The 27,995-nt window shown below is 44.9% G+C and overlaps 1 protein-coding gene across 5 annotated transcripts in view; it reads left to right on the forward strand.

Annotated features, from left to right (window-relative positions):
• The window catches only part of FBXW11 (F-box and WD repeat domain containing 11), a 55,244-nt gene that overhangs the window by 17,246 nt on the left and 10,003 nt on the right, over nt 1–27,995 (forward strand). For all 5 annotated transcript variants that reach the window (XM_054287881.1, XM_054287882.1, XM_054287884.1 and 2 more), the window contains 4 exons: nt 15,929–15,991; nt 17,050–17,275; nt 20,388–20,574; nt 21,992–22,082. In XM_054287881.1, the coding sequence (XP_054143856.1) occupies nt 15,929–15,991; nt 17,050–17,275; nt 20,388–20,574; nt 21,992–22,082 (567 nt within the window). The remainder of the gene's footprint in view (nt 1–15,928; nt 15,992–17,049; nt 17,276–20,387; nt 20,575–21,991; nt 22,083–27,995) is intronic.

The following is a 27,995-nucleotide window of genomic DNA, read 5'->3' on the forward strand; positions in this document are numbered from 1 at the left end:
ATTTATTATTTTTGGCACTGTGACTTGCCCTTCATAGTTTCCTGAACTCTTAAGCCCACACGGAAATCAGGTGGGGCACAGGTAGCAGGAGCTCTTGGTTCTGTAGCATGCATTGGTTAGAGTGAAATGATGAATAGGAAGTGCTGGAAGGGAAATCCAGAAGCTCTTGGTGATTGCCAGAAGTTACCTGGGGTTGTGAATGTTGTGTGTGGTGCCCAGGCCAGAGAGGGGGAAGAGCAGTCTGGAGCCTTGGAGAATCTCTGCAGGAAGCTCTTGCTCAGTCCTGGGGGTTTGTCAGACCTTTAGGCTTCAGCAGTCACCTGCCATCCACCTGAAGGAAGAAAGCAGGATTGGGTTTGTTGTGCCTTTCTGGGAGGTTGTTAACAATCATCAAACCTAACAAAGCTGGTTAAAATCAAGCTGTAGCATTTCAGCAAATCCCCTCTGCCCATGGATGGGGAGGTGCTCCAGGTCTCAGTCTGGGTGTGTATTCTGTGCTTTTCCTCATGCAGTAAAATACCCTCACAGTGTTTTAAACCTTAGTATTTTAAACCTTGCAGTTTACTGGAGAAATATTTGCTTTCTGCATTCTGTGAGCTGTTAGTGAATGCAGAAGAGAAACAGGTCATTTATTTAAAAAAAAAAATTATTCCTGTTTGTGGTACTTGAGGTTTCTTCTCATCTACACTGGCTTTTGGTTTAATTGGTATTATTAGGAAATACAGTCCCTGACACTTAACACTTGTTTCTGTTGCATGGAGAAGTACATATTAAGTGCCAGTTCATAATACTTGAAACTACTGCAAGGCCTTATTTTTAACTGCTCAGTTACCTTTAATGATGTTTTTGTACATGAACACACTGGTATCCAGTAGCTCCTGTTCTCATTTGCTTTGATATGGATTTCTCTGCAAGATTAAAACCAAAATTCTTGTTTAGGTCTTTAGAGAAACTGGTTCTTGTTAGAGAAACTTGTTAGCAGGTGTGTGATGCAGCCCTGTGGATGCAGCACCTTCCATGGCTCCATCCTTGGAGCACAGCAGGGATTTTTGGAGTGTTTTGTGCTGCTGGTTTGGGAAGTGGCTCCAGCAGGGCTGCCAGGCAGGGCTCTGGGCTCTGTGAGCAAACATCTCCAGTGTGGTGTGAGCACTGCTCATTAAGCAACAGAAGATAAGAGCCCAGGCATCACTTTGAATTATTGCATAATGAAGGAGATGATGAAATAAGTCTTGGGAAATGAATTATTAGAGAGATATAAATGAAATTAACCCAGTAACCAAATACTGCCCCAGCAAGTTTCTTCCCTGCCTTCAGTTACGCCTTTCTTCTACTTCTGTTTTTTAAAAAAATAATTTTATCTCTCTTTTAAAACTCCACTTAGGTTTTGTTGGGCTTATTTACACCCTCCCAAGGTCTTTGGGGCTCTTAAAAAAGTTTTCAGCTTAATTGCATGCAGTGCCCTGCTCCTCTTTGCCTGTGTGGCCTGGAAGCTCTAACAGAGTTCATTCCCTGCAGGAACAAGAGCTGTCTCACTTCCCAAGCTGCCAGTGGGAGATCTCAGCTGGTTCCTCCACAGGCCAGGTCTTAAAGCTCATGCAGTGGCATTGTCAGACTCCTCCAAGCCCATTCTCCCAGGTGCTCAGAGGCTTGGGGCAGCACCTCTGCCTTCCCTGTCCTTTATCCTTTCCTTCTGCCCAGCTCCAGAGGTGCTCCTGGAGCTGCATTTTCCTTTTCATGGAGTCCCCATCCCCAGAGGTGGCACTCAGAGCTCTGGGCTGGGTATAGAACATAAGTTTCCCTTCTTTCAGTTTAAACACTGAAGTTTGCAGAAGGAAGTTTATTTTTTTTATTTATTGATGTTACAATTTAGTATTAACTTGCTTAAGCTTCTGTTTGTTTTTCTTTACTAATTTTGAGCTTCTGTTGATGTTTCTATTGTGAAACCAGAGGGAAGCACAACAACAGAAAGTGTAGTTGGAAAAACTTGCAGTTGAAAGCTAAGAATTGAACATGAAAACTTCTTCATCCTCTTTTTCCAGTACAAATTCAGGCACAGACATGATGCAGTTTTCTTAAACCCCAGAGTGCTGGAGATGGGCTCTGCTCAAACCTCCTCCTCCAGAGCATGAAATCACAAATGGGAGATGAGTGGCCTGTTGCTCTGGAGCTTGCATCCCTTTGGAAATGTTACTCTCTGTAGCTGCTGAAATGGGTTGTCATAACCAGACAACTGCTTTGCTGCTTCTGTTGGGTCTGAAGTCATTTACAAATACCTTTTTGACATGTTTTCTGGTATTTTGCCTCAAAACAGTGGAACTGTTACCATTTCTTTTTGGAAACAGTCCAACAGCTCCATTAAAAAGAAATACATATTTGATTCCTTTTCTTCAAAGGAACAGAATGTTCTGTCCAATATCTGAAATATTTCTGCTTGCTCCCTGTGTTTAAACAGACTTTTCAGAGACAGAGCTTTCAAACCCAGGCCAGCAGTGTAGAAGCAAATAAAACTCCCCATGGTGGGTCTGGGGGCAGTGTGGCAGGGGGATGGCCTGGATTCCCCAGTTCCTTAACCTGAGGTACAAATGGCCAGTTCTCCCTCTGGTAATCAGCAGTGCTGCTTTCCAGGGTGGTTCCTTCTGGCTGGAGTCTCCTCTCAGTGAAAAGTGACACCAGTTTGGGGTTTGTTTTCAGCAGTTTCTTGTAATAACTTTTCTTTTTTAGTTCTCAGTGTGGGTGTTACAGATTTTGAGGCCTGATCCAGCAGCTCAGTTTGGTGGCAGTTGCACATCCTGCAGGCATTTGCAAAGGGTAGCATTGCATTTTATTCCCCTGGTGCTCCAGTGCTTGGCCATCCTTGTCCTCTCCACCATATCCCAGCCTGTTTCCTTTGGAGAGCCCAAACTGGGATGGGCATTCTGCAGTCTGGACATCCCTTACAGCCACAGCAGCTTCTGGTGGTGCTTCCAGGCAGTGTGGCCAGCCATGGCTTGGTGCTGGATCCAGATACCTCTGCCCAGCAGGATGGGGAAATGTGAAATACAGGGATTGCTTTCTCCAAATGTGATTTATTCTCCAAGGGAAGCACTTCTCTGGTGTCCTTCATGTATCTGAGTGCTTTGGGCTTTATGACTTTAGTTTTTAACTGAGCCTGTTCATTCTTAGGGGCAAGGAGGGACCTTCTCTGTCTTGGGTCAGTTCTAGTGTTTGTTTGGAAATGGAAGTGAGTTGTTATTTACTGGAGTGAATCCCAGGACTGAGCTCTGAGCCAGAGCTTTGCTTTCCTCAGCTGAGGAGCAGAAATGTGTCCTTGATGTGTGAGATGCAGCAAAATGGAATAAATATCTGTGAGTTTTGGTTCCTGATTTGCCTGGGACATGACATGCATCTGTCACTTGGAGCTGGCTGTGGCTCCTGCTGAGGATTCCAGCTGTATTCCCTGTTATCAGCAAGAGGGGAGGATTCCAGCTGTATTCCCTGTGATCACAAAAGGGAGTGAAGATTCCAGCTGTATTCCCTGTGATCAGCAGAGGGGGGTGAGGATTCCAGCTGTATTCCCTGTGATCAGCAGAGGGGGGTGAGGATTGCAGCTGTAATCCCTGTTATCAGCAAGAGGGGTGAGGATTCCAGCTGTATTCCCTGTGATCAGCAAGAGGGGGGTGAGGATTGCAGCTGTATTCCCTGTGATCAGCAAGAGGGGAGGATTCCAGCTGTATTCCCTGTGATCAGTGAAAAGGGGGTGAGGATTCCAGCTGTATTCCCTGTGGTCAGTGAAAAGGGGGTGAGGATTCCAGCTGTATTCCCTGTGGTCAGCCAGAGGGGGGTGGGAGCAGCCTGTGAAGCCTCGTGGCAGGTTGGGGTCACCCGTGGTGGCCTCCCCTGGCTGGCACCATTTGGGTGCTGCCAAGCCCTGACCTTTCTGCTTGTGGGGAAAGAGTTTTGCTGCTACAAACAACCTGACACACACGAGTGCTTTTTTTGGACTTTGTTGTTTTCAGTGGTTTTTGGAGAGCACTAAAGGTCATACACTTCATCCCCAAGCTGCCAAGTGTGCTCGAACAGAAGAGTGACCCCTTTCAGGAGCCTGCTCCTCTTGGTGGGGAGTTCTCTCATTGTGGTCTTCTCTTCAGAAGCTGCCAGTATTCAGAAGTCAGTAATTTACTTAATCACTGATCTGCATGGGCCAGATGAGGTGGAAGTGGTGAAATGAGTCCCTCTGAGATACATCACTGCAGAAGGAACTTCTGAACACACCAAAAGTGATGGGAGCTTGGAGATCCAGTCCTTACTCCTTTAGGTGACTTGCTGGCCTGCCTTTTTTTGTTGGTGTTTCTGTCCTGTTCCATTCAGAGATCCCAGTCTGTCCACTCCACACTGGGCAGGATATGTCCCTGTGGAGGGAAGTTTTCCATGGTGAATTCATGGATCACCACAAGGTACTGGCAAATCCAGTGCCCGTTGCTCAGAGCTGCCAGAGTGGATGCAATGTCAGACATTAATTGTGTCCCTCACAAAGCACAACACAGTCCCACTAAGCCTGAGAAATTTCACAAGTGGTGGGCAGGAGCTGTTATTGCTGATGGCTCTGCTCAAGTGTCTGCAGAAGGGATGCTGTTAGCCACAGCCTTGTGTTGATGCTTTCTCAGCCTCCTGTGGAAGAGAGGATTTTTTCTCTCTCTGATCCTGTTATGGTGGAAAGAAATGTGTTAGGAAACGTGCCTTGCTCCCTGCCTGCCTTCTGGCAGTGCCATGCTCGTGCTGGGAGGGATGGAGGAGGGAAATCTGCCCAAGGAGAGGAGGAGATGCAAGGCAATCTGTTCTGGGTGTGTGTGACAGTCCTCTTCCTTGCAGGTCTTGTCTCTTTCCCACAGAGGAATTTTCTAGGAAGCAGAAGTGCATAATCAAATATTTCCTACCAAGGTTGAAATATGGCATTTGTGCAATGTCTGTGCACTGCAGCCTCCTCATCAGACCCCCCTGGCAGGAGGGTGGGTCCCGTGCTCAGGAGGATTCAGCGGCTGTGAGTGCCAGTGTTGATGGCTTTGCTGATATTGGAGGTGCCACTCTGAGTCTCCATCAGAAGGACACTTACCCTCTCCAAGTGACAGACACCTGGTCCTGAGCACACTGCCCCTTCCCAGCTTTCCCTGAGCCTCTGTGATTTGCATCTGATGAGTTGGAGTTGTTGTGTGGGCCTTCAGGACTCACATTGAAGAGTCTTTACATAGGTGGTTGGTTTCTTATGGCAGGAGAACCCAAATACATCAAGGGAGGCATCAGAGTCCAGGGTAGCACAGCTGGCTGCAGACACAGCAGGGGATGCAGCAAATTGTACCAGTCCCCATCTGGCAGGGCTGGGGGAGGTGCTACAGCAGAGAAAGAAGGAACTATAAAGTGAGCTTTTTACTCCTCTGTAATATTTCTGTGGCAAAAAGGTCCTGTTTGCAAAGCCTCACTGCTTTGTGGTGCAGGATGGTCTTCCACTGTTCCCGAGTGGATTTTGGGATTGCTGAGAAGTTAGAGGTGAAGCTGTTCCCTCAAAGAACAATGCTGTAACTGATTTGTGTTGTCCTGAAGTATCTGTGAAATCCTCTTTCAGCCTTGCTGAGTTACCCTTCCCAAAGACCCTTCAGACTGTGGGGCTGCCCCAGGAGGCAAAGCTGGGACTCCTGGGGCTGTCCCTGGGTTCAGAAGCTTTCCAGCAGCTTTCCTGCCTCAGTGCCATCCTGCCAGGCCCTGGGGCAGGGATTGTGCTGGCACTGCCAGGGCACAGGGCTGGGCTTGGGGTGCACAGGCTGTCAGCTGGCCCTGCCTTTGGTTTGCCCTGTGCCACAGCTCTGCCCCCTCTCTCACACAAGAAGCTGTGCTGTGGCACCAGGCACTGATGGTGTGGTGTGGATTGAAAATAATCTTCCCAAGCCAGGACCCTGACACGTGGGACAACTGTTCCTGCTGTTCTCAGATCCTCTTCTGCAGAGTCCCACAGTGAGGTGCTGCTGTATTCATCAACTGGATCTTGAAGTTGTAGAGAGAGAAGGGGTGCTGACCTTCCAGGTCAGGAACATTTACCATCCATTATATAAATCATGTGAAATCTAAATTATGCCATTGCACATGCCTTTGAAAAGCCAGATAAAATCAGCACTCAAGTGCAGAGTGTCTGCCTATCCCCAGGCAAGGCTGGGTGGATATTTTTAAAAAATTATTTGAGTATTTTTTTACAACTTGTATCACTGAAGGCCTTTTCATTTAGCTGCAGTTAGGCTGCAGCCCTCATGGAGATAAGATTTTCTCCACATTCTGGGTTGCTTGGATATCAGCAGCTCCAAACCCACACTGAACCTGTGCTTAAACGAAAGCTTGTGTTTCAGGCAATTAGGGAGTGATTAGAATTTCCTGAGGAGTTGTGAAGATTGATCCATTTCTGTGGGCTGCCAAGTCTGGAATGCACTGCTCTACATCTCTGGAGGGAACAACTGGACTTCCAGCAGGACAGGATTCTTCCTTGGGGTAGCTCACTGCTTCTTGGCTGCAGTTGTATTGAATTTTCATTGTGGTGGCTGCTTTTTTCTGTATTTCTTTTGTGTGCAAATACCTTCTATTTTGAGTGCAAAAGATGAGTAATTGAGGGTTATTGCAGGTTTGGTATTTCAGACTGTCCAGTGGCTTTGAGTAACCTTTGTGTAGCTTTCACTGTAAAAGTTTGTATAGAAGCCTGTTCAAAACCTGCTTAAAGTTTTTCAGTGTCTGAGGCCTTTGAGTGTCCCCTCCCTCTCACAGCTCTTCAAACCCCTCGTGCTGAGGGTTGTGCTTTGGGCTGACAATTTGGGGTAACTCCCTTTAGTTTGATATGGAAACAGCAGCAGAGACCTGAACCCAAATTCCCTCTGGGAAACCAGCAATAATCTTTGAAGTATTTTAACTTTGCACCAGGCAGCCGAGTTGCAAATGTGTAGTTAATCTTAACAGAGGCTAATTTATTTTTGATGAATTTGAACTGATCTAATTACTAGCTTAGCCTGAAATTTGCTTCCCAGATGTTACTTATCCTGCCTTGAATCTGGAATACTGTTAACATTTATTAATTCTGTGGGGCAGAGTGCTCTTTTCTGCCTTTTTACCCATGAATGTGGCATAGAGAAAAACATCCAACTTCTGGAGCTTTTGGAATTTGATTTTGCCTTGCCATGGTGTGGAGGTGTCCATGCAGGCCCTGGGCTTTGGGAAGGATGCTCCATGGGAGTGGCAGAGCTTGCAGGAGGGGATGGGCAGGGTCTGGGCTGTGAGCAGCAGTGCTGGTGGAGCATTGGTGCTGCAGGGATGCAGCTGCTGCCTGTGGAGTGCCTTGGCTGCTCCTGGAGCTGGAATTCAGCTGCTGTTCTGTGCTCAGCCCTCGGTCAGATGTGCGAATCTGAGCAGTCAGCAGTCAAATGCAACTTTAAATAGTTTGTTTTCCTTTTACAAGTCCTGTAAATGACGAGATGAGTGGATCTGAAGTGGTCTCTTTGCATCTGCTCTAAAAGGAAGAAAAGCGATGATAATCTTAAGCCAGTATTTTCCCTTCAAGTTTTCTTTTTTGCATGCTTTTTTAATACAGGAAATAAAAGCTAAAGCAGTTCTTTACTAGACGTTGAGACAGTTTCTAAGGTAGTAAATATGACTTAATGTTTTCCTTATATTAAAAAAAAATATCAAAAGCTTGATATACCTAATCCTCCTAACTGCCTACCAAAATCCAGTTGTTAGAGTAGCTTTTGATACAGTTACAGCTGTAGATGTTCTGAACAAGTGTGTAACATGGTGTAGTCAAAGCTTTGAAAACTTTAACTCTGCTTTTCCTTCAGAACTTTCAGTGAGTTTGCTGTATAAGGGACATGGTTTGAAGTTTGCCCTGAATTTTAAAAGTACAGAGGAAAAACTGTTCTGCTTTGGGATGGATTAAGATTGAAAGTGCAGATTCTGCCTAAATAAGTTTATCTCGAAAATAGATGAACCATTAGTGCAAACTACTGCTAATAATTGTGGCTGAGAACTTGTGGTAGCTTCTTCATTTAAAACAATCAATTGAAAAAGCAAATGAATACCTTGCTCCTGATATCTGTGTACCTTCCCACAGCCTGTTTGTCAGGGCTATGTCTCTGGTTTAAACATTTTACTTTTAAGAAAAAGTTATTCACAGGCAGAAGGGATTTGTATTTTGAAGTATTTGGCCTGTAGGGCAGTGAAAATTAATTGTGAGATGTTTTAGGCAAGTGACTGCAAGTGTTGTCAGTGATATCAGTGATAAGCTTGATGGCTGCTTTGATACACATTTGAGTATTGAGATTTGCTGCTGTGGCAGGAATGGATTGGGATTCCTGCACACATCAGTGTCTGCCAGGGAGAGCTGAGTGACTGGGCAGTGAAAGGATTGAACTGAGACACCTGGAAAACAAACACCACTCTGAGCTGAAGGTGGAATTCAAGCTCCTGTTGGGCTGGGCAGGGGTGGGAAAATGAATCCAGCTTTCCTCTGGGTGAGCCTCAGGTGAGGCTTTGCAGAGAGCCTTGATGGCTCCTCTTACTGCTGGCTGCTCTTGTGCAAGCTGGGAGATGATGATGATGATGGTTATTATTATTATTATTGATTGAAAATTTCCCCCTGGCAGCACCAGCTGAGCTTGTGGGCACCTTAACCCCCAGCCCTGGCTGAAGTGCCAGCTGTTTTTGCCATTTCTCCTGTATCAGTGGTGCTCTGTGTCTGAGGGCAGGTGGACACAGTGGTTTTTCTGTGTTTGGGCTCTGGTTTCCATCCAGCACCAGGGTTTGCACCATGTGCAGTTTTGCAGGCTGTGCTTTGGTGCTGGAGTGGTGCAGGGATGAGTCATCAAATTGCTACAATTACACAATTCCCTGCTCATTGTCCTTGTAAATACACCGTGGTTTTATAGCATGGGTACAGGCAGGTTTGGGTTACTGACTCTTTTCTCCAGACACTCAGAACATTAAATGAGAGTTTAGGGTGTCTTTGAAACAGTCCTTGCAGGGAAGGTGTTGTTAATGGGATCCTGCAGTACCTGTTGAGGTAAGGCTGCCCTTAAGACCCAACTAGTTACTGCATATTTAAAACCCAACCAAACCAAATCAAACCCCCACTGGATGTCTCTTGGGATTGCAGTAATTGCATTGTTTTTCTGGTGACATCAGCCTGCTGTGTGGAAATGGAGGCGTGCTGGAAAATAGCTCTGAACTTGGACAGAAGTGCAATTGTTTTGTTTCTTATGACAACCTGCACTGAACTAACTAACTCACTAAGTCAGTGAATATTTTTGATGTAAATCTCTCTGAGAACGTGTGATACGTTATTTCAGAAGTTGTAAAAGCCCCAGAGTGATTTTCCTGCTGCAGTTCTCCATCATCTGTGGCCCTTCACAGGCTGGGGTAAGGATTAAATCCTGCCCTGCCAGGCAGGCTCAGGCTGCAGTTTGGGCACAGAGCTGCCTGTAAAAGGATGTGCCATCACCAAAGGCTCATGCTGCGGTTGGAGTCCTTGCTGAGTGTTTCATGGAATTGGATCAGAAAAGCAATCCTGAGCTGCTGAGCATTTTCATGTGTAATTTCAGTTTCAGAACAAGTTATGTGCTGTGACTCTGGGTGCTGCCCCCACTGACCTGAGTTCTGAGGGCCACCAGGGTGATCAGAGGGATGGATGGAGCACTTCTCCCATGAGGAAAGGCTGAGGAAATTGGGATTGTTCAGCCTGGAGAAGGGAAGGCTCCAAGGAGATCTCATTCTGGCCTTCCAGCAGCTGAAGGGAGAGCTGACTAGAAACATGGAGAGAGATGATTTACATGATTTTATTAGTTTCATGTGAAGTCAGATATACTGAATACTCAGAGATACACAGTTTTATGTGTTTTATATATATATACACACACACACAAGATCAGTGAGTTAATTTATAATGAGTTTAAGGTGAAGACTGATACTCTCAAAGGAAAGTTAACATAGTGGTACTAATTGCCAGTCATCAAAGCATTGGTGATTAAGCAGAGTGATCTCCTTAGTGACTGCTTGTGGTCTTTGGAACCTGCAGAAATGACTGTTCTGGAACATGTAGGTGAGGAATGGCTTGAGATTTTCCTTCTTTGAGCTGAGGCAAGAGCAAGCAATTCTAGTTTTGGGAGACTTATTGCTCTGGCCAAAACCTCCTGCAAAGCAAACCCTTGAGAGGTGTCAAACTGGGGTATGGAAGTACATTAGGTATCTTCTAAAAACTTACCATCTGTAACTTGTGGTCAAACTTTAGTTTGTAGCAGCTTGAAACACAAACTGGGGAGCTGTGGTGCTGAATTCAGCACGTCTTCCTTTTGACTTTTTGGTGGTTAGTCAGAGGCCAAATAAAAACTGATGCCCTATTTTCAGTTCTGAGGGTTTTTTTCTAATTTTGCCTTCAGCTGTTGGCTCTTGGTAGACTCTTTAAGTATTTTAAGTATATTTTTGTCTGAACTTCCAGCAATAGCTGCACTAAAATAAAACCTGGCAACTGGGAGAGCAGCAAGCTAGGTAAGAATTGAAGCATGTTCAGCCTAATTCGTGCAGATCCCCAGTGCTTACATAAATAGTTTAGTTTAAGCTGAAACAAGCAATTACTGATACAGACATCAAATATAGACATGGCTATGGTCAGCAGTGTAAACCTTCAGTTTGGTGGACAGCCAGCTGTCCCTGGGGCCAGGGAGGCCAGTGGAACTTGGGGACATCAGGATTTTTGCATTTCTTCACAGGCACATCTTGAGGAGGGTGAGAAGGGAGGGATTTGGTCCTTGCTGTGAGAGAGGTTCATTCCCATCTTGTGCAGTCTAGGTTAGGGGTTCTCCAACTTCATTTCATATTTGTGCTCCAGAACATTTTTACTGAGAGCCTCTCTATAGTTAGAGGAGGAAAATCCCCTCTAATCCCTGATCAAGTATGAAGATGTTGTTAATAACCATTGTTTAACAGGTTCCTGGGTTAGCACATGCTGCCCATTTCTCCCCGTGGAGATGCTCATTCCATTTAGAAATGCCCTGAAGCCTTTGGCAGTTTCTGGCTCTATTAAAAGCAGGAAGCCATGAGGGGCATGTGCTCATCACTTTTGGCTGGTGCAGATGGCAGCCCAGCTTTGTCCCTTGCTGCTGGCCCCAGCTGTCCCAGAGGATGGCAGATTCCTCTCTTGCCTGGGAAATGTGTGTGGGACCTCCACACTCCCTGTGGGGCAGAGCTGGCTTCAGGAGGGCATTGAAGCTCCAGTGCTGTGTACTCCACCTGCAGAGTTTGACTCTGAGGTATCCAAGTATGTATTTGTTATTTTGTGTTGGTTCTTCAGCTTCTTCTAAATCAGATGTTGTTTGTTAAAGGGCATCAGAACCTGTTTAGCTGAATTGTTTTAATTGGTTTTGCTTATTTTGTAACTTTAACTGAAATTTCCTGCTGGTTTTTTCCAGAGAGTGGGAATCTTGTGACAGGTTAGACTGTTGAAGACTTAGCTGGGTCTTTAACTGAGATGGGAATTACTGGTGTAGTTTCAGGGGCAGTAAGACATAGAAGTTCTTGCTTCCTTTCCCTTTCATTAAAGCTCAAATATAAGACTCTTCTTTTTTTCAGGGCAGCAGAGCTGTTGTCTTGTTTTGTCCATCCATCCTCTGTATCCTGTGAATCCTTTATTTGTCAGGGAAAGCTTTATTATCATCAGAGAAACTCAGCAGTGCTGTGAGGCTTGCTCAGTGCTGAAACTCGTGTGTCGTGCCCCAGTTCCCAGGATTTCCTGCTATCACTTCCATAATTGCTCTCCCTTGCTGGAGCTGCCAGTGGCTGCAGAACAAAGCTGCACCTGGCTGTTCTCCTGCCCAGGCAATTGAGTGACTCAAGGCACTCCCAACTCCCAGAGCCCAGGCTGAGAGCAGCCTGCTGGAAATCTGGAGCAGCCTCTCCAGGTTTGATGGATTCCTGCTGGAAAAGGTGCAGCTTTTCCTGCTCTTTCTGAGGGAGGGGAGCCTTGCAGTGCCACTCACCTGCAGGAAAGCACAGAGTGCTTTTGCCCCTCACAGCCTCAGATCTGTGCAACTGCTGTGCTTTAGACATCAGATGCTGCCTGGTATCCAAGGATCTTAATTGAAACTGTGATTTATGGAGTTATGGAATACCTACAGTATCTTTGCCTTTGGGGATCATTCATAGTTCTTTCCGTTTCAGAAGCTTTTTGTAATCTCCAAAAGGAATTAGCTTGATGAGGCTTGTCAGAACCTCTTTCTCTCCAAGTAACTTGTGAACCTGTTTTTGCCACGGTTTTCTGCACCCCATAGAAATCCCATAAAATTATTGTGGAGCAGAAAGACTAAGGAAAGCCTGAAGTTTCTGTGGGACTAAGTAAGGAATGTGGGATACAAATCTCCAGGAAATGAGCTTTTAAACTTGCCCAGCTTGTGGAGCAATGTGTGAATTTTACTGCCATTTCTGGTTACAGCCAGTGGAAATAGAGGCTGGGGCTTTGCTCAGTGTAACTCAATTCATTTGGGTTTCAACAACTGTGAGGCAGCAACAAACCATCCCAGCTTGGACCCATTGTCATCTCCTGGTTGTCACTGCTGTTCCCAGTAGGGATGGAGAGCACTTACTCCAGGCTGACTAATTAAGGAATGACAGCTGGTTGGAAATAATCATTCTACTTTTGCAAGAGCCATGAGCAACTTCACAAGAATTCCTGGAAGAAATGAACCTATAAACAAGATGAATTGGCAATATTTAGAAGCTCTTGCCCTGTGAGAAGCTGCAAGGCTCTTGTGGAGGTCACAGTCACACTTGGAGAATGTGTGCAGGGCAGCTCAGCCTTGCTGGGGTCACTGGGATGAGATGCCAGTGCTTCCATCGGGCCTTGGAGCTGTTGAGCAGCAGAGCTGGGGGAATTGGGGTGAATTCTTGGTGATGGCACTTCAAAGCCACGTGGGAAAGCAGCTGTGTGTGGAGCTGGGTGGGTGAGCAGAGGTGCCACTGAGGGGAGGGAAGAGCTGCCCTTGGAGATGCCTATCTGTGTTCTTGCACAAGGACTGGTGACGCCATCTGTCAGGAATTCTGAAATCCTTCTTCTGCCAAGTGCTGGGAATGGACAGGGCAGATCAGAGCTGTCTGATTGCTTCTTCCAGCCAGCAGGGCAGGACCCACCCATCACCTCCTGGTCTCCAGTTAGTAGGCTTAAGTGTTGGAGAGAGATTGCAGTCTGAATTGGGATGGGTGTGATGGGGGAATGACCCCAAAATGAAGTGCTTTAAGAGAAGCAGAGCAAGTTTATTTGGAAAAGAAGATATAATAGGGAAAACAAGATATGTATTTGGGAGCAGAAAGGGAAAGGAGGAAGGATTTAAAAGCTCTAAAATACAGTAAGAAAGTGTGGAATGAGTCAGGGTGGGAAAAGAGTAGATGTAGTAGTAGATGCCATTAAATGAATGCAGCTGTCAACTTCCTGGTGAAATATCTGAATACCATGTTCATTTCCAGCCTAAAATACAAGCTGAGTTATCTGCCCCCACACTCATGGCTCACATGGTGACAGGACATGAGTGTCTCTGGGAGCAGTGCATTTGGAGTCCCCATCCCTGGAGGTGTCCCAGGAACACCTGGAGGTGGCACTCAGTGCTCTGGGCTGGGGACGAGGTGGGCATGGGGCACAGCCTGGACTCTGGTCCCTGTGGTTTTTCCAGCCCTAATGGTTCTGTGGTCCTGTGAGATTCCAAGGCTGTAGCCTCTCCCCACAGCCTGCTGCCCAGGTCTTTCCCAGTTCAGTGGAATTGAGTAGGGGCACAGCACAGAGGGAAACTCACTTTACAATCTGCTGGTGTGGAAGTCTGATGGTTTTGGTGACATTTGTGTCCCTGCACTCTGTGTCACAGTGTGCTGTGCTGTAGTTCTATTGGATGTTCATAGAATGACATCATGTTTAGGAGGCAGTTCTTAGTCTCCATCCCTGGGAAAGCTGGCAAAGATCTGAGATATTTTCTGTTAAAGGGAGAAATGCAATGGCAGAGTCCCACCATAACCTGCTGAAGGAAAGTTAGGGGGCATAGATGGATAAAATGTGAGATTTCTGCTGAATTTGCTGACCAAAGCCACCTGTTTGATATTCTCAGTGTTCTTGTTTGTATCTCCCAGGATCCATGGGTTTATTCAGCCTTCAGCTGCCAAAGGACACGAGATGTTCCTTACTTGTTTAAGGACACACTAATTGGATGCACAGTTAACAACATATAATCACTCTAATGAGTGTTTTTACATATTCATATTGAAATAAAATCAAATCAAAGACACCCTGCATAGTTCCCTGGTGGCATGTTTGCTTTCCAGAATGGTGTCACTGGTGTGGGCTGGCTGGTCCCAGTCAGTGAGGGGCTGCTGTGAGTTCCCTCCTGGGGAGGATCAGCCCTTGCACTTCTTTGTGCCCCAGTGAGAGGGGCTGGTTGGGACTTGTGAATAACTGGGATGGCCCTGCAGAGACTGTGGCTGCAAAAACCATGGAAGGTGTGGCTGTCTGTTCTGTGGCTGTCCAGAAACACTAAAATCCATGTTTTTGTAATCACCCCAAACATCTCCTGCCTTTATTCCTTTCTGGATTCCCCCCCAGCCACCTCCTGGGTTTGTACATGTCACTGCTGTGTGTGTCATGAGCAGGCAGTTGAGTCTTTCCATCACCTGTGGGCACAGTTTTATCCTGCCATCCTCAGCCCATGTGCCACGTGTGTTCCTCTCCTTCAGAGGGGGCTCAGGGTAGGCTTGAGCCAAGGCACTGGGCAGGGGAGGCAGGGTTGCTGTGGGCAGGACACTGCTCATTTTCCAGGTTCTCTGGTTTGTGCAGCACATCCTTGTGGAGGAAAGAGGAGGAGATGAATGCTTTTGAGATGGAGTTGTGTTTTGAGCGGGGGTGGATGTAGTTTCTAAGGAGTTACCCATAATCCAAGATGGTAGGAGTAAGGGAATTGTGTGACTTACTCCATTGGATGTTTTAGCTGAGCTCCTTGTTCCTGTTGAAGGGAAGAAGGCTGAGATAATTGCAGGTGTTTGAGGACACTCAGTTTGTCCTGCTAACCCTCTGCCAGTGCCCTGGGCATGGGGATGGGGAGGGCAGGGCTGGGGGAAGCTGGAACTGCCTGGGAATGAGGGGTTTGGGAGCAGGGAGGAGAGGTGGTGGTGGTGTGCCATGGGCAGCCAAAGGGAACAGCTCACCAACAACAGGGACAGAAAAGAGACAACTGCTTTGGGAGACAGAGGTGAGCTCAGAGAAACAATTGCAGCTGCAGCTTTGTGGAAATGCTTCCATCTCTCATTGGTGAAGGAAAGGGAGGGAAGCAATAGTAAGGATCAATTCTGGTTTGGGCAGAGCATGCAATAAAGGCAGGGGTGACTGCCAAGGGTTGTAGGCACAGCCTGGGCAGTGAATTGCAGAGATGTTCTGCAGAGAATGATCCCTATTTCTAGAGCTGGGAAAAAAGCATATTCTGTTGCATGTAAGTAGTGTATAGTGATTTTTTTTCTTTTTTTTTTTTGCCTAGCTGTATGCAATTTAACTTTGGCAGAAAGTGCTGGTTGAATACATTGACAGGTTTAATTGCTTTGGCTTGAGTAGGATGAAAGTGAATTTATTTCCCAGTGAGAAAAGCGTTGAAAGGCTGCATGAAAACCTGTCAAAGGAAATTGAAGCGGGGTTGGGGAGTTATCTTTACAGTAAATGGAATTGATAAACATGTCAGTTAAAAGGGGAATTTATTTATAATACTCAGGTTTTGTGGCCAGAAGTCTTTGAGAATTCCATTCACTGGGAAAATGAATTTTATTTGTTCAATTGATTTGCTTTTTCGTAATGCTTGTAGAGCAAGAAATTGTCACAGAATACAAAACTGAAGTAATATTTGTTCTTTTTTTGCAGAACACGTCAGTAATGGAGGATCAGAATGAGGATGAGTCTCCAAAGAAAAATACCTTGTGGCAGGTAGGACTAACATGGATGTAGAAGGAGAGGTGCCAGGATTTTGTATATTCCTGCTTTTGAGAAATGGCCAAATCTGCATAATCATCCTTGGATGTCGTTGGCTGTATCCTCCTAAAATTAGCTCAGCCTTCAAGTGAAGGATGGTGCCAGTGGATAATCCTCAAGAAATTATCGTTTTTGCTCAGATTTTATAGTTTGTGCTGACCTTGGAAGGACAATGCTCTGTCAAAGCAACCTTGGGAATAAAGTTAATTTATATTTCTGAGCATGTGACTGTGTTGTTTGGAATGAGAAGTTCAATGTGGCAAGGACTCACAACCCGTTTTTTGAAGAAGTTTGGGAATATTTTGGAGCTCCAATTGCTCCCCAGCAGCCCCTTGGCTCCTGAGGGGCTCAGAGGAGCTGGCATCACTCTGAGCTGTGTTCAGTAATGAGCAGTGGCTCCTGCTGGGGTGTTCTGGGCCATCCTGATGTGGAGCTGAAGCTCCTGGGATTTTAATGAGGTGTTCATGTGCATGTCCCAAACATTGACAGGAGAAAACAAACCAAGCCCTTGATTCTCAGTTTTTATTTGAGGACAACCAGTACAACACTGACATGAGGGTCTCAAATTCTTATTTTAACTGTCAGAATCTGAGCAGAACATTTGTGGAGACAATCTGCAATGTGCCTGGAAACCACTGCTTTGAGCTGGGAAAGGTAGCTCTAAAAAAAATTACATCCCTTGGGGTTTAAGTGGTAAAAAGTGTAAGGCAGGAATTCAAGATTTTCACTGTAAGTAGCAATTTGGGAGCAAAGGCTATGAAAGACTTTAAAAAGTCTTTGAAATTCATCTGATGTAACTCATTTCTTGAAGAATGTGTTTTAAAATAGAGTTTTGATTATTTCTTTGCATCTTCTTACATGTTCTTCCTTGAGAGAGATTTTATTAAGCTGTTCCTGTAGCTTATATATAAATACCAATGTTGAAATATTGGTATTTATATGTATTTAAATATATAAATACCAATATTTAAATGTACACTAACATATAAATAATGTTCCTTTCCCAACCCCAGATAAGTAATGGAACTTCATCTGTGATTGTCTCAAGAAAAAGACCATCGGAAGGAAACTACGAAAAGGAAAAAGACTTGTGTATAAAATACTTTGACCAGTGGTCTGAATCAGATCAAGTGGAATTTGTGGAACACCTCATTTCCCGGATGTGTCACTATCAGCATGGACATATTAACTCCTACCTGAAGCCCATGTTACAGCGGGACTTCATCACTGCGCTGCCAGGTAAGGCCAGGGCACAGCAGGGCCTGCCCTGGGCTCTGCAGCTCCTTGGGGACATCCCTGCATGCCACTGTCCCTCAGAGAGCCTCTGCTGCTCCTGCTGCAGGGAAGGGCAGCAGGGTGCTGAATCCCCTCTGTGACTGATTGTGTTGGCCACTGGATGCCAGTGTTGTTCCACGTTAAAACAGTCGGGCTGGTGGAGCCCAGAGGATTTGTGCTGGAATTGGAACTGAGCTGTCACAAAAGTTGTGTGTCTGCAAGCTTTGGTCTGAACTCCTTTTTCATACAGAAACTGCTGCTGCAAAGGTATTTTAGTTTAGGAACTCTTACATTTTAGTGTTGTTCTGAGTTTCTGCTTAGATGAGTGCATCTAGTTTGTCTACTCTTGTTGCTGACCTGAGAGCAAAAACACTTGTGGATTTTTATTGTGTTGTCCAGCCCTGACTCCTCCTTTCACAACCTCTTCTGACACCCACAAGTGTCAGCCTGTGTTGATACGTTCACATATGAAATCTATTTTTACACTTGCTCAGTGAATTTTTTCACAAAAATGCAGAGCAGCAATAGTGGATATACAGGATCTCTAGGTTGTAATCTGGTAAAGTCATGTTTTTTTTCAATAAGTTTTTGGAAGAAATTGTATTTCTGGATTCTTGCTGCTAGGGGCAGTGATTCATATGATTCTTGGAAAGGGAGAAGTGTGGACATTGTTTGCAGAGTGGGAAATCAGCCTGGGTGAGTGCTCAGTGTGTTCTGTGTGCCCCTGGCACAGCCTCACCCTGCAGTGTGTGAGCAGCCTGGGGGGTTTTCCCAGGAATGCCAGGACAGTTCTGAGCACTGAGGGTGGAAGAGGCCATGTAAAGCCTAAAACCTAAATCCTAAAACTCCAAATCAGCTGCTCCTCCTAGAAATGACTCTCCAGACCCTTCATTTGCAAGTCTGATCTTCAATTAAAATTTTGTTTGCTTTTATACCTCAGGGCTGATAGAGAATTATACAGATCTTTCATTTTATATATTTCTGCCTAAGAAAATGTTGGGACCTTTGTAAGGTTTGTTGTTTACACCACATTTGTGTATACCAAAACGCATCTTTACAATTTCTGTGGCTTGTCCCCAATGTAAATACTGGGAATTGTTCCCATGTTCAGCCTTCCTTGAAGGTGCTGTGGCGTGCAAAGAACATCTGTCCAGATTTACCCAGGAACTTAATCCCAGCTGCTTGAAATCAATCCTGTGTTGGGCTGCAGGCACATGAAAGGAGCTGGAGTACCACTCTCAGGCACATGGGGGGATTTCTGGGGTCATTCTGTGCAGGGCCACGAGTTGGAGTTGATGATCCTTGTGTGTCCCTTCCAACTCAGGATACTCAATTCTATTCTTTTTAAAAGATGGCTTTGCTTGTCTTGAAGTCAAATTCTTTTGTTGTGAAGAGGAGTAGTTTTTGCTCACTGTCCTGACCAATTTTACACCTATGAGAATGCAGGAAAAATGGAAGAGTTAGATGGAATTGTTTTCAGTGACAGAGTGGTAACTGTGGCATGTTTCCTGATCTAAGTGACTGTTTTGTATCTAATGTTGATCACATTTAGAGAGTTGACATCCCACATTTGGGTTTCATTTTCACACAAAGTGATATTTATACAGAGACCTTTGAAATCCCTGTGAATTTTAATTGTTTGAATTTATTATTGAAATTCAACCAAACCTTCAGCTGCTCCCTCTAATCAACAACAGCTCTTTTTCACCATTTCTGTTAAACTGTAAAGACTCTCTAGAGTCGTAAGGGATGGCTGTCATATTTTCCTTTGAAAAGTCTACCAATAGATGTCAAATTCATTTTACTTCAGAAAATGGGAAGGCTTTAGTACCTATTTCAGAAATTTTCTGAAACAAATCCCTGTCTTTTAATCTAAAATAGGGATATGGAGCTATTTCAGGCCTTAATGTGTCTTAGACTTAGTCCTGCATGTTGTCTGACAGCAAATCTATTCTTGAGATTTTTACTGCTGGCAGAAGTTCACAGGTTTAAATTGCTACATCCAAAAGAGATGTCAGCTGAAATATTTACCCTAATTAACATGATAGGATCAGGTCCAAAGCACAGACACAAAGGACAGGGCCACTAGATATATGTTATAGTTACCTAAATGATGTAGAATAAATCAATAAATGAGTAGACTCACATGTATTAGTTTCTGCTGTCTGCTGCTGTTCATTTTTATGAAGGCCATGTGAAATTCAGTGTGCAGTGGAGAACTGTATGAATAAACTTTCTTCATGCTCTAAAAAAATAACAGTAGTTCCTTTGATTTGTCAGGACTGTTTGAAGCCTAAAGTGGGCTGTCATGAGATAAAGTGGAAAATTAAAAAGGTCATCATCTCCTGGTTTGAAAGATTTTTTTCATGCTTGGCCAAGGGGTGTATGTTACTCATGAAAATTGACTTATTCAACATCTCAGGTTGAGGGAAGTTTTGTGGAAAGCAAAATTGCAGGTCTTTGAAATAAGGAACAGACTGAGCAGTGACTTTTCCACAGGGAAGAATTTCTCTCCAGTATCCCATGTAACCCTGCCCTGTGGCAGGGAAGCATTCCCCCTGCCCTGGCCCTGCAGTTCCTGATGCAGGGGAACTTTCCTGCAGCCCTTTCTGACACTGGCAGGGGCCCTGAGGCCTCCACACAACCTTCCCTTCTCCAGGCTAAACATTCCCAGCCCTTCCAGCCTGGCTCCAGGGGGAGCTGCTCTGCTCCCTCCAGCAGCTCCAGGGCCTCCTCTGGACGTGCTCCAACAGTTCCATGTCCTTGTGTTGGGGACACAGAGCTGTGATCCCTGCTCCAGGTGGGGTTTCAGAGAGCAGAGTGCAGGGCAGAATCCCCTCCTGGGCCTGTCCACGCTGCTTTTCCTGCACCACAGGAAGAGTGGAAACACAGGCAGGAAAGACAAAACCTTGGAGATGTTTTGGTGTCTCTGTGTGCACTCACCTGTAGCTGGTGCCCCTACCAATGGCAGTGTTCTCACATTGGTGCCATGCCCTGAAACTCTGATTCTCAGTGTCTTGCAAAGCTGCTTTGGTTGTTTCTGTGCACTCACTGACTGCTCTTCATTCCTTTGTAGAGCAAGGCTTAGATCACATAGCAGAAAACATCCTTTCCTATCTCGATGCCAGATCCCTGTGTGCAGCAGAGCTGGTGTGTAAGGAGTGGCAGAGAGTGATCTCAGAGGGGATGCTCTGGAAGAAGCTCATTGAGAGGATGGTACGCACGGACCCGCTCTGGAAGGGGCTCTCCGAGAGGAGGGGCTGGTGAGTGCTCACTGTGGCTCTCAATTCCTGGGGGGTTGTGGGTCCCAGGGGGAGGGGAGAGATGAGAATTGACTCTCAAGTTCTTAGAAGGCTGGTTTATTCCTCTCCTCTCCTCTCCTCTCCTCTCCTCTCCTCTCCTCTCCTCTCCTCTCCTCTCCTCTCCTCTCCTCTCCTCTCCTCTCCTCTCCTCTCCTCTCCTCTCCTCTCCTCTCCTCTCCTCTCCTCTCCTCTCCTTCCCATTCCCTTAAAAAAAAATTATACACTTAAACTATACTAAAGAAACAGAAAGGAGACATCAGAAGGCTTGAAAAAAATAATAATATAAGATATATATAAAGATACCTTATAATAAAAGATATATATAAAGATAGCTTATAATAAAGATAATAAAAGCCTGTGACAGACTCAGAGAGCCTGACACAGCTGGACTGGGATTGGTCATTAAGTTAAAACAATTCACATGGAACCAAAGATGCACCTGTTGGTAACAACCTCCAAACCACATTACAAGCAATCAGATTATTGTTTACATTTCTTTTTTGAGGCTTCTCAGGAGAAAAAATCCTGGGGAAGGGATTTTTCATAAAATATGGCAGTAACACCTGAGCTCCCCTGCTGCTGCACAGCCTCCTGTACACATCCTCCCACGAGCTCTGCCCAAAAGGAAGGGTACAGGAGATGGGTATTGCTGAGCTCCTGATCTCTGCTGGGGCGGGAGGCCAAAGCTGTCAGCTCCCCTTTCTGCTCTGCCTTTGCCCCTGTCCTTTTAAACTCCCATGTCTGACACCGTTTTTTCTTGCTTGAGTCTGCGCAAATTTGGAATTTCTATATTGTGAGGAGAACTATCAGTTCCATCAACTCACAAAAAACAGTGCCAGCACATTTGCAGGGCTTTTTCTCAAGTGAAGTATTTCCAATTGGACTTTTTCTTTTTTCTTTTTTTTTTTTTTTGTTTAGTTTGCTTTTGGATGGGTTTTTTTTGGTTGATTTGTTGTTGTTGTTTTTTTCTTCAAGTATAAAATAGCAGTTTGGGCTGCAGGAGCCTCTCAAAGGGGAAACCCTTGTTTTCCTGTCCTTCCCAAGTTTCTGGAGAGCTGTTCTGCTTCAGAAACCTGTTTCCCTGTGCTCTCTAGTGGTGTGCCTGAGCAAAGGCATGTACAGAGCAAGGGGATGGCACAAGGATGAAACCTTGTGGAGCAGGAAATCGGAACTGGAAAACACTTGTTATCTTTTTAACCTTGGACATTCTAAATATTTGCCAAATTGCAAAGTCACAAGGGTTGTAATAGTGATATTAAAAATTCTCCCAGACATTTCTGAGAATATGTGCTGAGGGTTTTGTTCTGGGCAGGCTTTGCATTCCTGTGAAGTTTGGATTCCTTGTGGTACATTGAAAACTGTTTCTCCTTCTTTCTAGGGATCAGTACCTGTTTAAAAACAGACCAACAGATGGGCCCCCAAATTCATTTTACAGGTCCTTATACCCAAAGATAATCCAGGATATAGAGGTAGGTGTTCTGATCTGTCCTGTCTGCAGGACAGAAAATGGTGCTGATTTTGGGGTTTCAGAGGTGGTGAATGTTGGAACAATGAATCTGTGTCACTGCTGCTCTTGGGGTGATGTTAAAACCCCCTCAGCATCTCCCTGGCACAGCAGGTGCATTGGTTTACGTATTAACACCATCTTTTTTGCATTTCAAGAGTTTTGCAACTCTTCTGAGACTATGGATTTGAATAAAATAGCAGGTTTAGGACACACTACTCCAAGAAAATTCCCTGTATTGCTGAATGTTCAGTATATTGGTGATACACTCACTTAGAAGGTGATCTGACGTTGATGCCTTAAACAGCAATTATTTAAAATGTAACTTATCACTTCTAAAGCAGTGGCTGACTGTTCAAATACAGCTTTGGTCCTCATAGGGATTTTTCCTCTCTGCAGTGGTTTGATGGGGACAATCATCAGTGCTATGGTGATGAACCCACAGGGCCATCAGCAGTAAAGCAGATTCAAATATAAAATTTGGCTTATCTTGTTTTGAGATCTACAGAGCTGGGCTTGCCTTGGTGGTTTTGAAATATTTCTGATAAATCAGGATCATCCCAGCTGTTCTGCCAGCAGGAGAAAATGTGTCTTGCTCTGTTTGCTGTACTCACCACAAAGCTCTGAAGTTACACCACAGACTGTCATGGATTTATTTCAGGATGGGAATTTATTGGTCTGAAATTCATTAGTGAGGAAATGTGTTTTGATGTTGAAGACAGATGTGAACTAATGGAATCACTGTGTGGAATGGCAAATGGCAGTTTGTGCTTCTTGGCACTCAGGAAACAAAATTATCCTCAGCTCTGAACCCAGCTGTAAAATGGTTCTGCTGGAAGCCATAATGTATTTTCCAAATATCTTTTTATAAACCTTGCTAGATTATTTATAGGCATTTAAAGAACTGAGCATGAAATACACCTTAGGCAAAATATGACCAAACTTGATATTTACCTGTGAGCTGAATGATCCACTTAATTATGGGAGGGGAGTTGTGTTCCCCTGTGGGGAATGAGAGTGATGCTGCAATGATAAGAGGCCTGTGGGATTAAGAGCTTTTAATGTGATATTTTCTTGCTTTCTGCACAATTCTGGCCTAGTTCTGTAAAGAAAATGGGCAAAAAGCAGCATGAAAATGTTTGCCTAGAACACTAAAACAGTTTGGCATTACTGTAACTCACACTTTTAATGTTATTGTTCTGCAACTCATTTGTATAAGTGGAACATTTGTGTAGGCACTGCTGTTATTAGAGATGGAAGGACTCCTTGAAGGTGTTCTGAGGGTTTTTGAATTATCCCAATCTACTCTTTAGTGTTTTGGCTCTTTAGTTGCTGTGGATTTGCTTTCCAGTGCACAGAAACAAAGCTCCTGAATTAAATACTTCTTGCTAGGATGAAGCAAATAGGAAAAAACCCAAACCCCTTGTGCTTTTCTCATCCCCAATATCAATAATAAATAGAAAAAGTTGTCAATATTTGAAAAGCTGCGAGTGGGAAAAGAGTAGAATTTAAAAATGTATTGTAGCAATGAGTGTTTCTGCCACAGCAGATCTTCCCCTGCTTGCCTATTCCCTCAAGCCCTCTGAAATATTCCTGTTTGCCAGGTCTCTGACCTGGAGTGGGGTTGGTGTTTGTGCTGATAGTCAAAGGCCCAATAATTCTTCACTTCCAGAAGTCTATTAGAATTTTTCAGATAAATCACCCTTTAAAGTACTTTTCACAAATTGCTTCCCTAAAGGGCTGTCAAAAGAAGCTTTCAACACTGTTTAAAATGTAGAGAGTGAGTACCAATAACAACCAAACCTAGCTTTAAGATTAACTTTTTCCTCCTCTTCCTGTTTTTGTTGCTCTTCCAGAGTTTTGTATTTATCCATTCTTCCATGTTTCACAGCAAGGTGTAGAAGCTCTTGAATAAGACTTTCATCTTCGATGTCATGAAGAATTTTTTGTCTCTGAATACCAAAATGTTTTTTCTTCAAATATTTGCCTGGACCTTAAATTAAATATCTTCCTGTTTCTGCCAGAGGGTCAGAGTTAAGGAGCCATATTAGCATTTATAGAATTATATACCTGTTGTTAAAAACAAATCCAAAGGATGGGGTTTTTTAATACAGTTAAATATATTTGATGTAGCACAAAAATGTTGTCATTTGGTATTTTACTACAAAGATGGACCAAATCCTGCTAAATTGTTTCCAAGGGTGAGAGTTAGGAATTTACTGCTGGTGCTAAATTGGGTTGTGGGCAGAGATAAGCTCAAGGCAGAATGTACTCTGAATTTGAAAAATAATCCCAAACCTGAATTAACAATTGGAAGGAAAAATGAGGAATGATAAACAGCAAATTTGAATTCTTTCCCTTGGGCTCTGCTTGCATTGTGGGTCAGAAGTTCATGCAGCCACAGAGTGGTGGGAGCTGAAGGTAACACAGGCAGGGGTTTGGCACAGGGAGCTTCCCTTCCCTCTCCAGAAATGTGCTGGTGCCAGTGTCTGCTTACTTCATGCCAGACACATTTTACTAACATCGTGTCACTTCTGAAGTAATTTGATTTGAAAATAAGAGGACATTTAGAGATCAGAAACCAAATTCTTGGAAAGAGATGGTTATTCCCCACCTCCACTGTGAAACCAAATATTTAATTAGGTTTCATTTCACAAGAGGTGGCCCAGTCCCTCCAAACATCTCCAAGTCACATGTTGAACTGCCAGGGTTCTTTAGGAGCTTTTTTGAAAGGGAAAACCTTTTTTGATTTGGGGGTTTATCCTAGCACACCAGCCTTGGTGTGAGCCCCTGTTTGTGGGGAGCCCCAGCTGGTGCGGAGTTGCTCTTCCCATGGGGCCAGGCTGGGAGAATTAATCCTGCCCATTCAGAACCCCAAGTCCCTGGAATGTTCCATATTATTTGTGACGCTTGGCCAGCTACTGTGTTGTCCCCTCAGGATTAGCACAAGTATCTATTTCTAGTGATGAGTTGAGAAGACTTTATTTCATAAATGTTCTCCTTATCTTGAGGCACATGGTGAGTGCCCTCAGTTTGTTTCCATGGAGACTTGGGTCCACCTAATTAAGATGAAAATAAATATGTGGTTTATTCGAAGACTTTACAAAGATGTGGTGCCAGGCCATCAGATAAACACTCTGTGTTCTTCTGATTTCTGGAAAAGTTCAGGTTTTAGGACTGGAACATAAATTTTAAAGCCTTGGGACAATTTGAAAAGGGAAAGAAGTTAGTTCTTGCCCTGAGTCCCTGCCAGCACTGGGACTCAGTTGTTTATGAAGATTGCAGGGTATAATTTCTGAGGGAAATGGGTTTGTTTAGTACAGCTCTAATTATGATGCTGGAGAAATTTTATGTGCATGTATGGGGAGAATCTGGTCAACATTAGATGCCTTGACTTTTTTTCAGCCAGCCTTTGAAATCTCTATTCCACAGGCTCTTTCCAAAAATAATTTCTTAAAAATGAAGCTGGCCAAGGAGAGGGGAGGCTTTGGAGCAGGAGGGACCAAGTTCTTGTGGTGCATGGCACAGATTGCAGCTCTCTCCTCTGAGCAGGGCAGAGCTGCCCTGGGCTGGGGCCCTGCCTTGGGTTCCTTTGCCCCACAGCACTCCTGCCTCTGAACACAGAGGGGCTGGAGAGCAGCCCTGGAAGGGGACCTGGGGGTCTTTGCTTATCAGACCCTCTTAGTTTGATCATGAATGAATTATCAAGTCCTCACATACCCTGGTGACACAAGTTCATTTATTTGTGCCTTCCCTCTGCCGTGGTCAGGAGGGATTTTCCTTTTTCCCTTTGAGGAAAGCATGAGAAGAACAAAGGGTTGGATTTTTGTGGCCTAATGCATCAGGAGAAATCCCTACATTCATAACAAATGTGGATGTTCCTTCTGCTTTGTGCTGCCCCACTTGTCCTGCAGGAGAATTGTGTGTTCAGAGGGAACAGGAACTCCTTGGTTTATGGGATTAAGATAAACCTACTTACTCTGCAATAACATTCACAAGGATAAAAATGCAATTGTTAGCCAAGGAACTGAACACAGTGTACATTATCCAATGGTAAAAAAACCCCTGCTCCTAGTAGATTATCCTTAACACTTCCAACGTATAGTTAATGTTCCAGCTGTTAATGCAGATGAATTGCATTCTTTTCACTGTGCATCTTTGCACCAGAGAATGTATTCTGGCATGGTCAAGGCTTGGCTACACCTCTCCATCTTGGACTATGTTCTGTTTGTACTTTTCTCACTAAATGCCTTTTTTTCATTCAAGCCATTTGTGCACCACTTCAGCTGCCAAATGACTCTCCTGCTGTGGCAAATGCTAGGTCTTCCCCTTGTGCGTCCAGATTTTGTTGGTTGTGCAGCATTTGTGAGCTCCTCAGTGCTGTTGCTCTGGTGAGCTTTTAGGAGAGTGTGAGAAACTGTGGGTGTGAACTCAGAGATTGTTCTGCCTTTTACTGGGGAAACCTGAGTTCAGAGGCACAGAAGATTTTTGAGGACATGTGTAGAAAATGCAGTAGTGGCTTTTGGATGTCTTGGTGTTGGTTTGGAGTCATAAATACACAAATAAACTGTGGGATTCTTCAGCCCTGACTCCCTGGTGCTTGTAAGAGGCCACAGACACAGTGATCTCCTCATACCTGCTGTCCTCCCTGCTCAGTGTACCCAGTTAGGATCTCTCCTGGCAGGAGGGTGCAGATGAAGACTTTCACTCCTGCACCATGGAGCAATGACCAGAAATTCCCTAATTCCCTGTAGCAGAAGCTTTCATGTGGTTGGCAGTTCTTCATTAACCATGTTCCTCTCGGAGGGTCCTCCAGTTGCCCACCCACTCAGTCTGTTCAGTCATCCCAAGTGTTATTTCTCTGGGTGTGCACATCTGGTTTCACTCCACTGCCCAGGGAAGTGCTGCTGTACATTCTGTGTGTCATGGCTGCTTTCCCAGCATCCCAAGAATTAAGGCAGCGTGAGGGGATTTTACAAGTTCTCCAAACACAGGCACTGTTTTCCCACAGTAGCCACACCACATAATGCCTGTATGGAATGACATCTCCTCACAGAGCTGAAATGTGCACTTGTATGTGCCTTACTGCCCTCACAGAGGTACACAAGTTTAGTTTCCTTTATCTGAAGCCAGCATTTTCCCATGGGGAGCAGCTGAAGTAGCTTCCTATAGTGAACCTGTGAGAATTGAGCCAGCTCGTGTCCCCAGTGCCTGCTGAGCAAACTTCCACTGCATGCTGCTCTGTCTGGGGAGCTGTGACCAGCAGCATTTCTGATCTGGAGGGCTCCCAGTGTGTGCTGGAGCTCTTGGGAGTGCCTGGCACACCAAGCTGAAGTGTGGAAGTGCTCACAGATCCTGCACAGCCCCTCTGGCACATGCTTGGTGCAGGCTTAGTGCAGACCTTTCCAAGAACAGGGCTTTGGGGAAGCTCTCCCTTAAGGCTATTCAGAACTGAGTATCTGAACATAAATAGTTTCTAAAACTATTTAAATTGGCTGACTGGAATCTCTGATGCTGTGTCTGCTGTGCCTCCAGTGTTACTATTTCATATTTAAATCTGCTGCTTTCAGGTCTATAATGACATTGGTTCCTGCTGTTATGTCTGCAGTCCTCTCCTGTTCCTGAGGGTCAGAGGAGTTGATGAGCTGCAGTCATGCCCTCCTAGCCCAGATGAGATGGAGCTTGGGAGCTGCCTGTCCCCCCTCCTAGCCTGCAGTGCATGTGAGCAGGGAGATGAGCTGGGCTGATCTCCCCAGGGCAGTGCCAGCTTTGGGCCAGCTCCCAGTGTGCCAGTCAGCAGGGCACTGGCTGGCCAGAAAGCTGATCCCAACTCACACCCTCTCTACCCTGATTTCATTGGTTTCCCCACCAAACTGGA

The sequence above is a fragment of the Melozone crissalis genome, unplaced genomic scaffold, assembly GCF_028551555.1.
Source record: "Melozone crissalis strain CALT ecotype California unplaced genomic scaffold, PUWL_Pcris_2 ptg000061l_1, whole genome shotgun sequence".
NCBI classification, from domain to species: domain Eukaryota; kingdom Metazoa; phylum Chordata; class Aves; order Passeriformes; family Passerellidae; genus Melozone; species Melozone crissalis.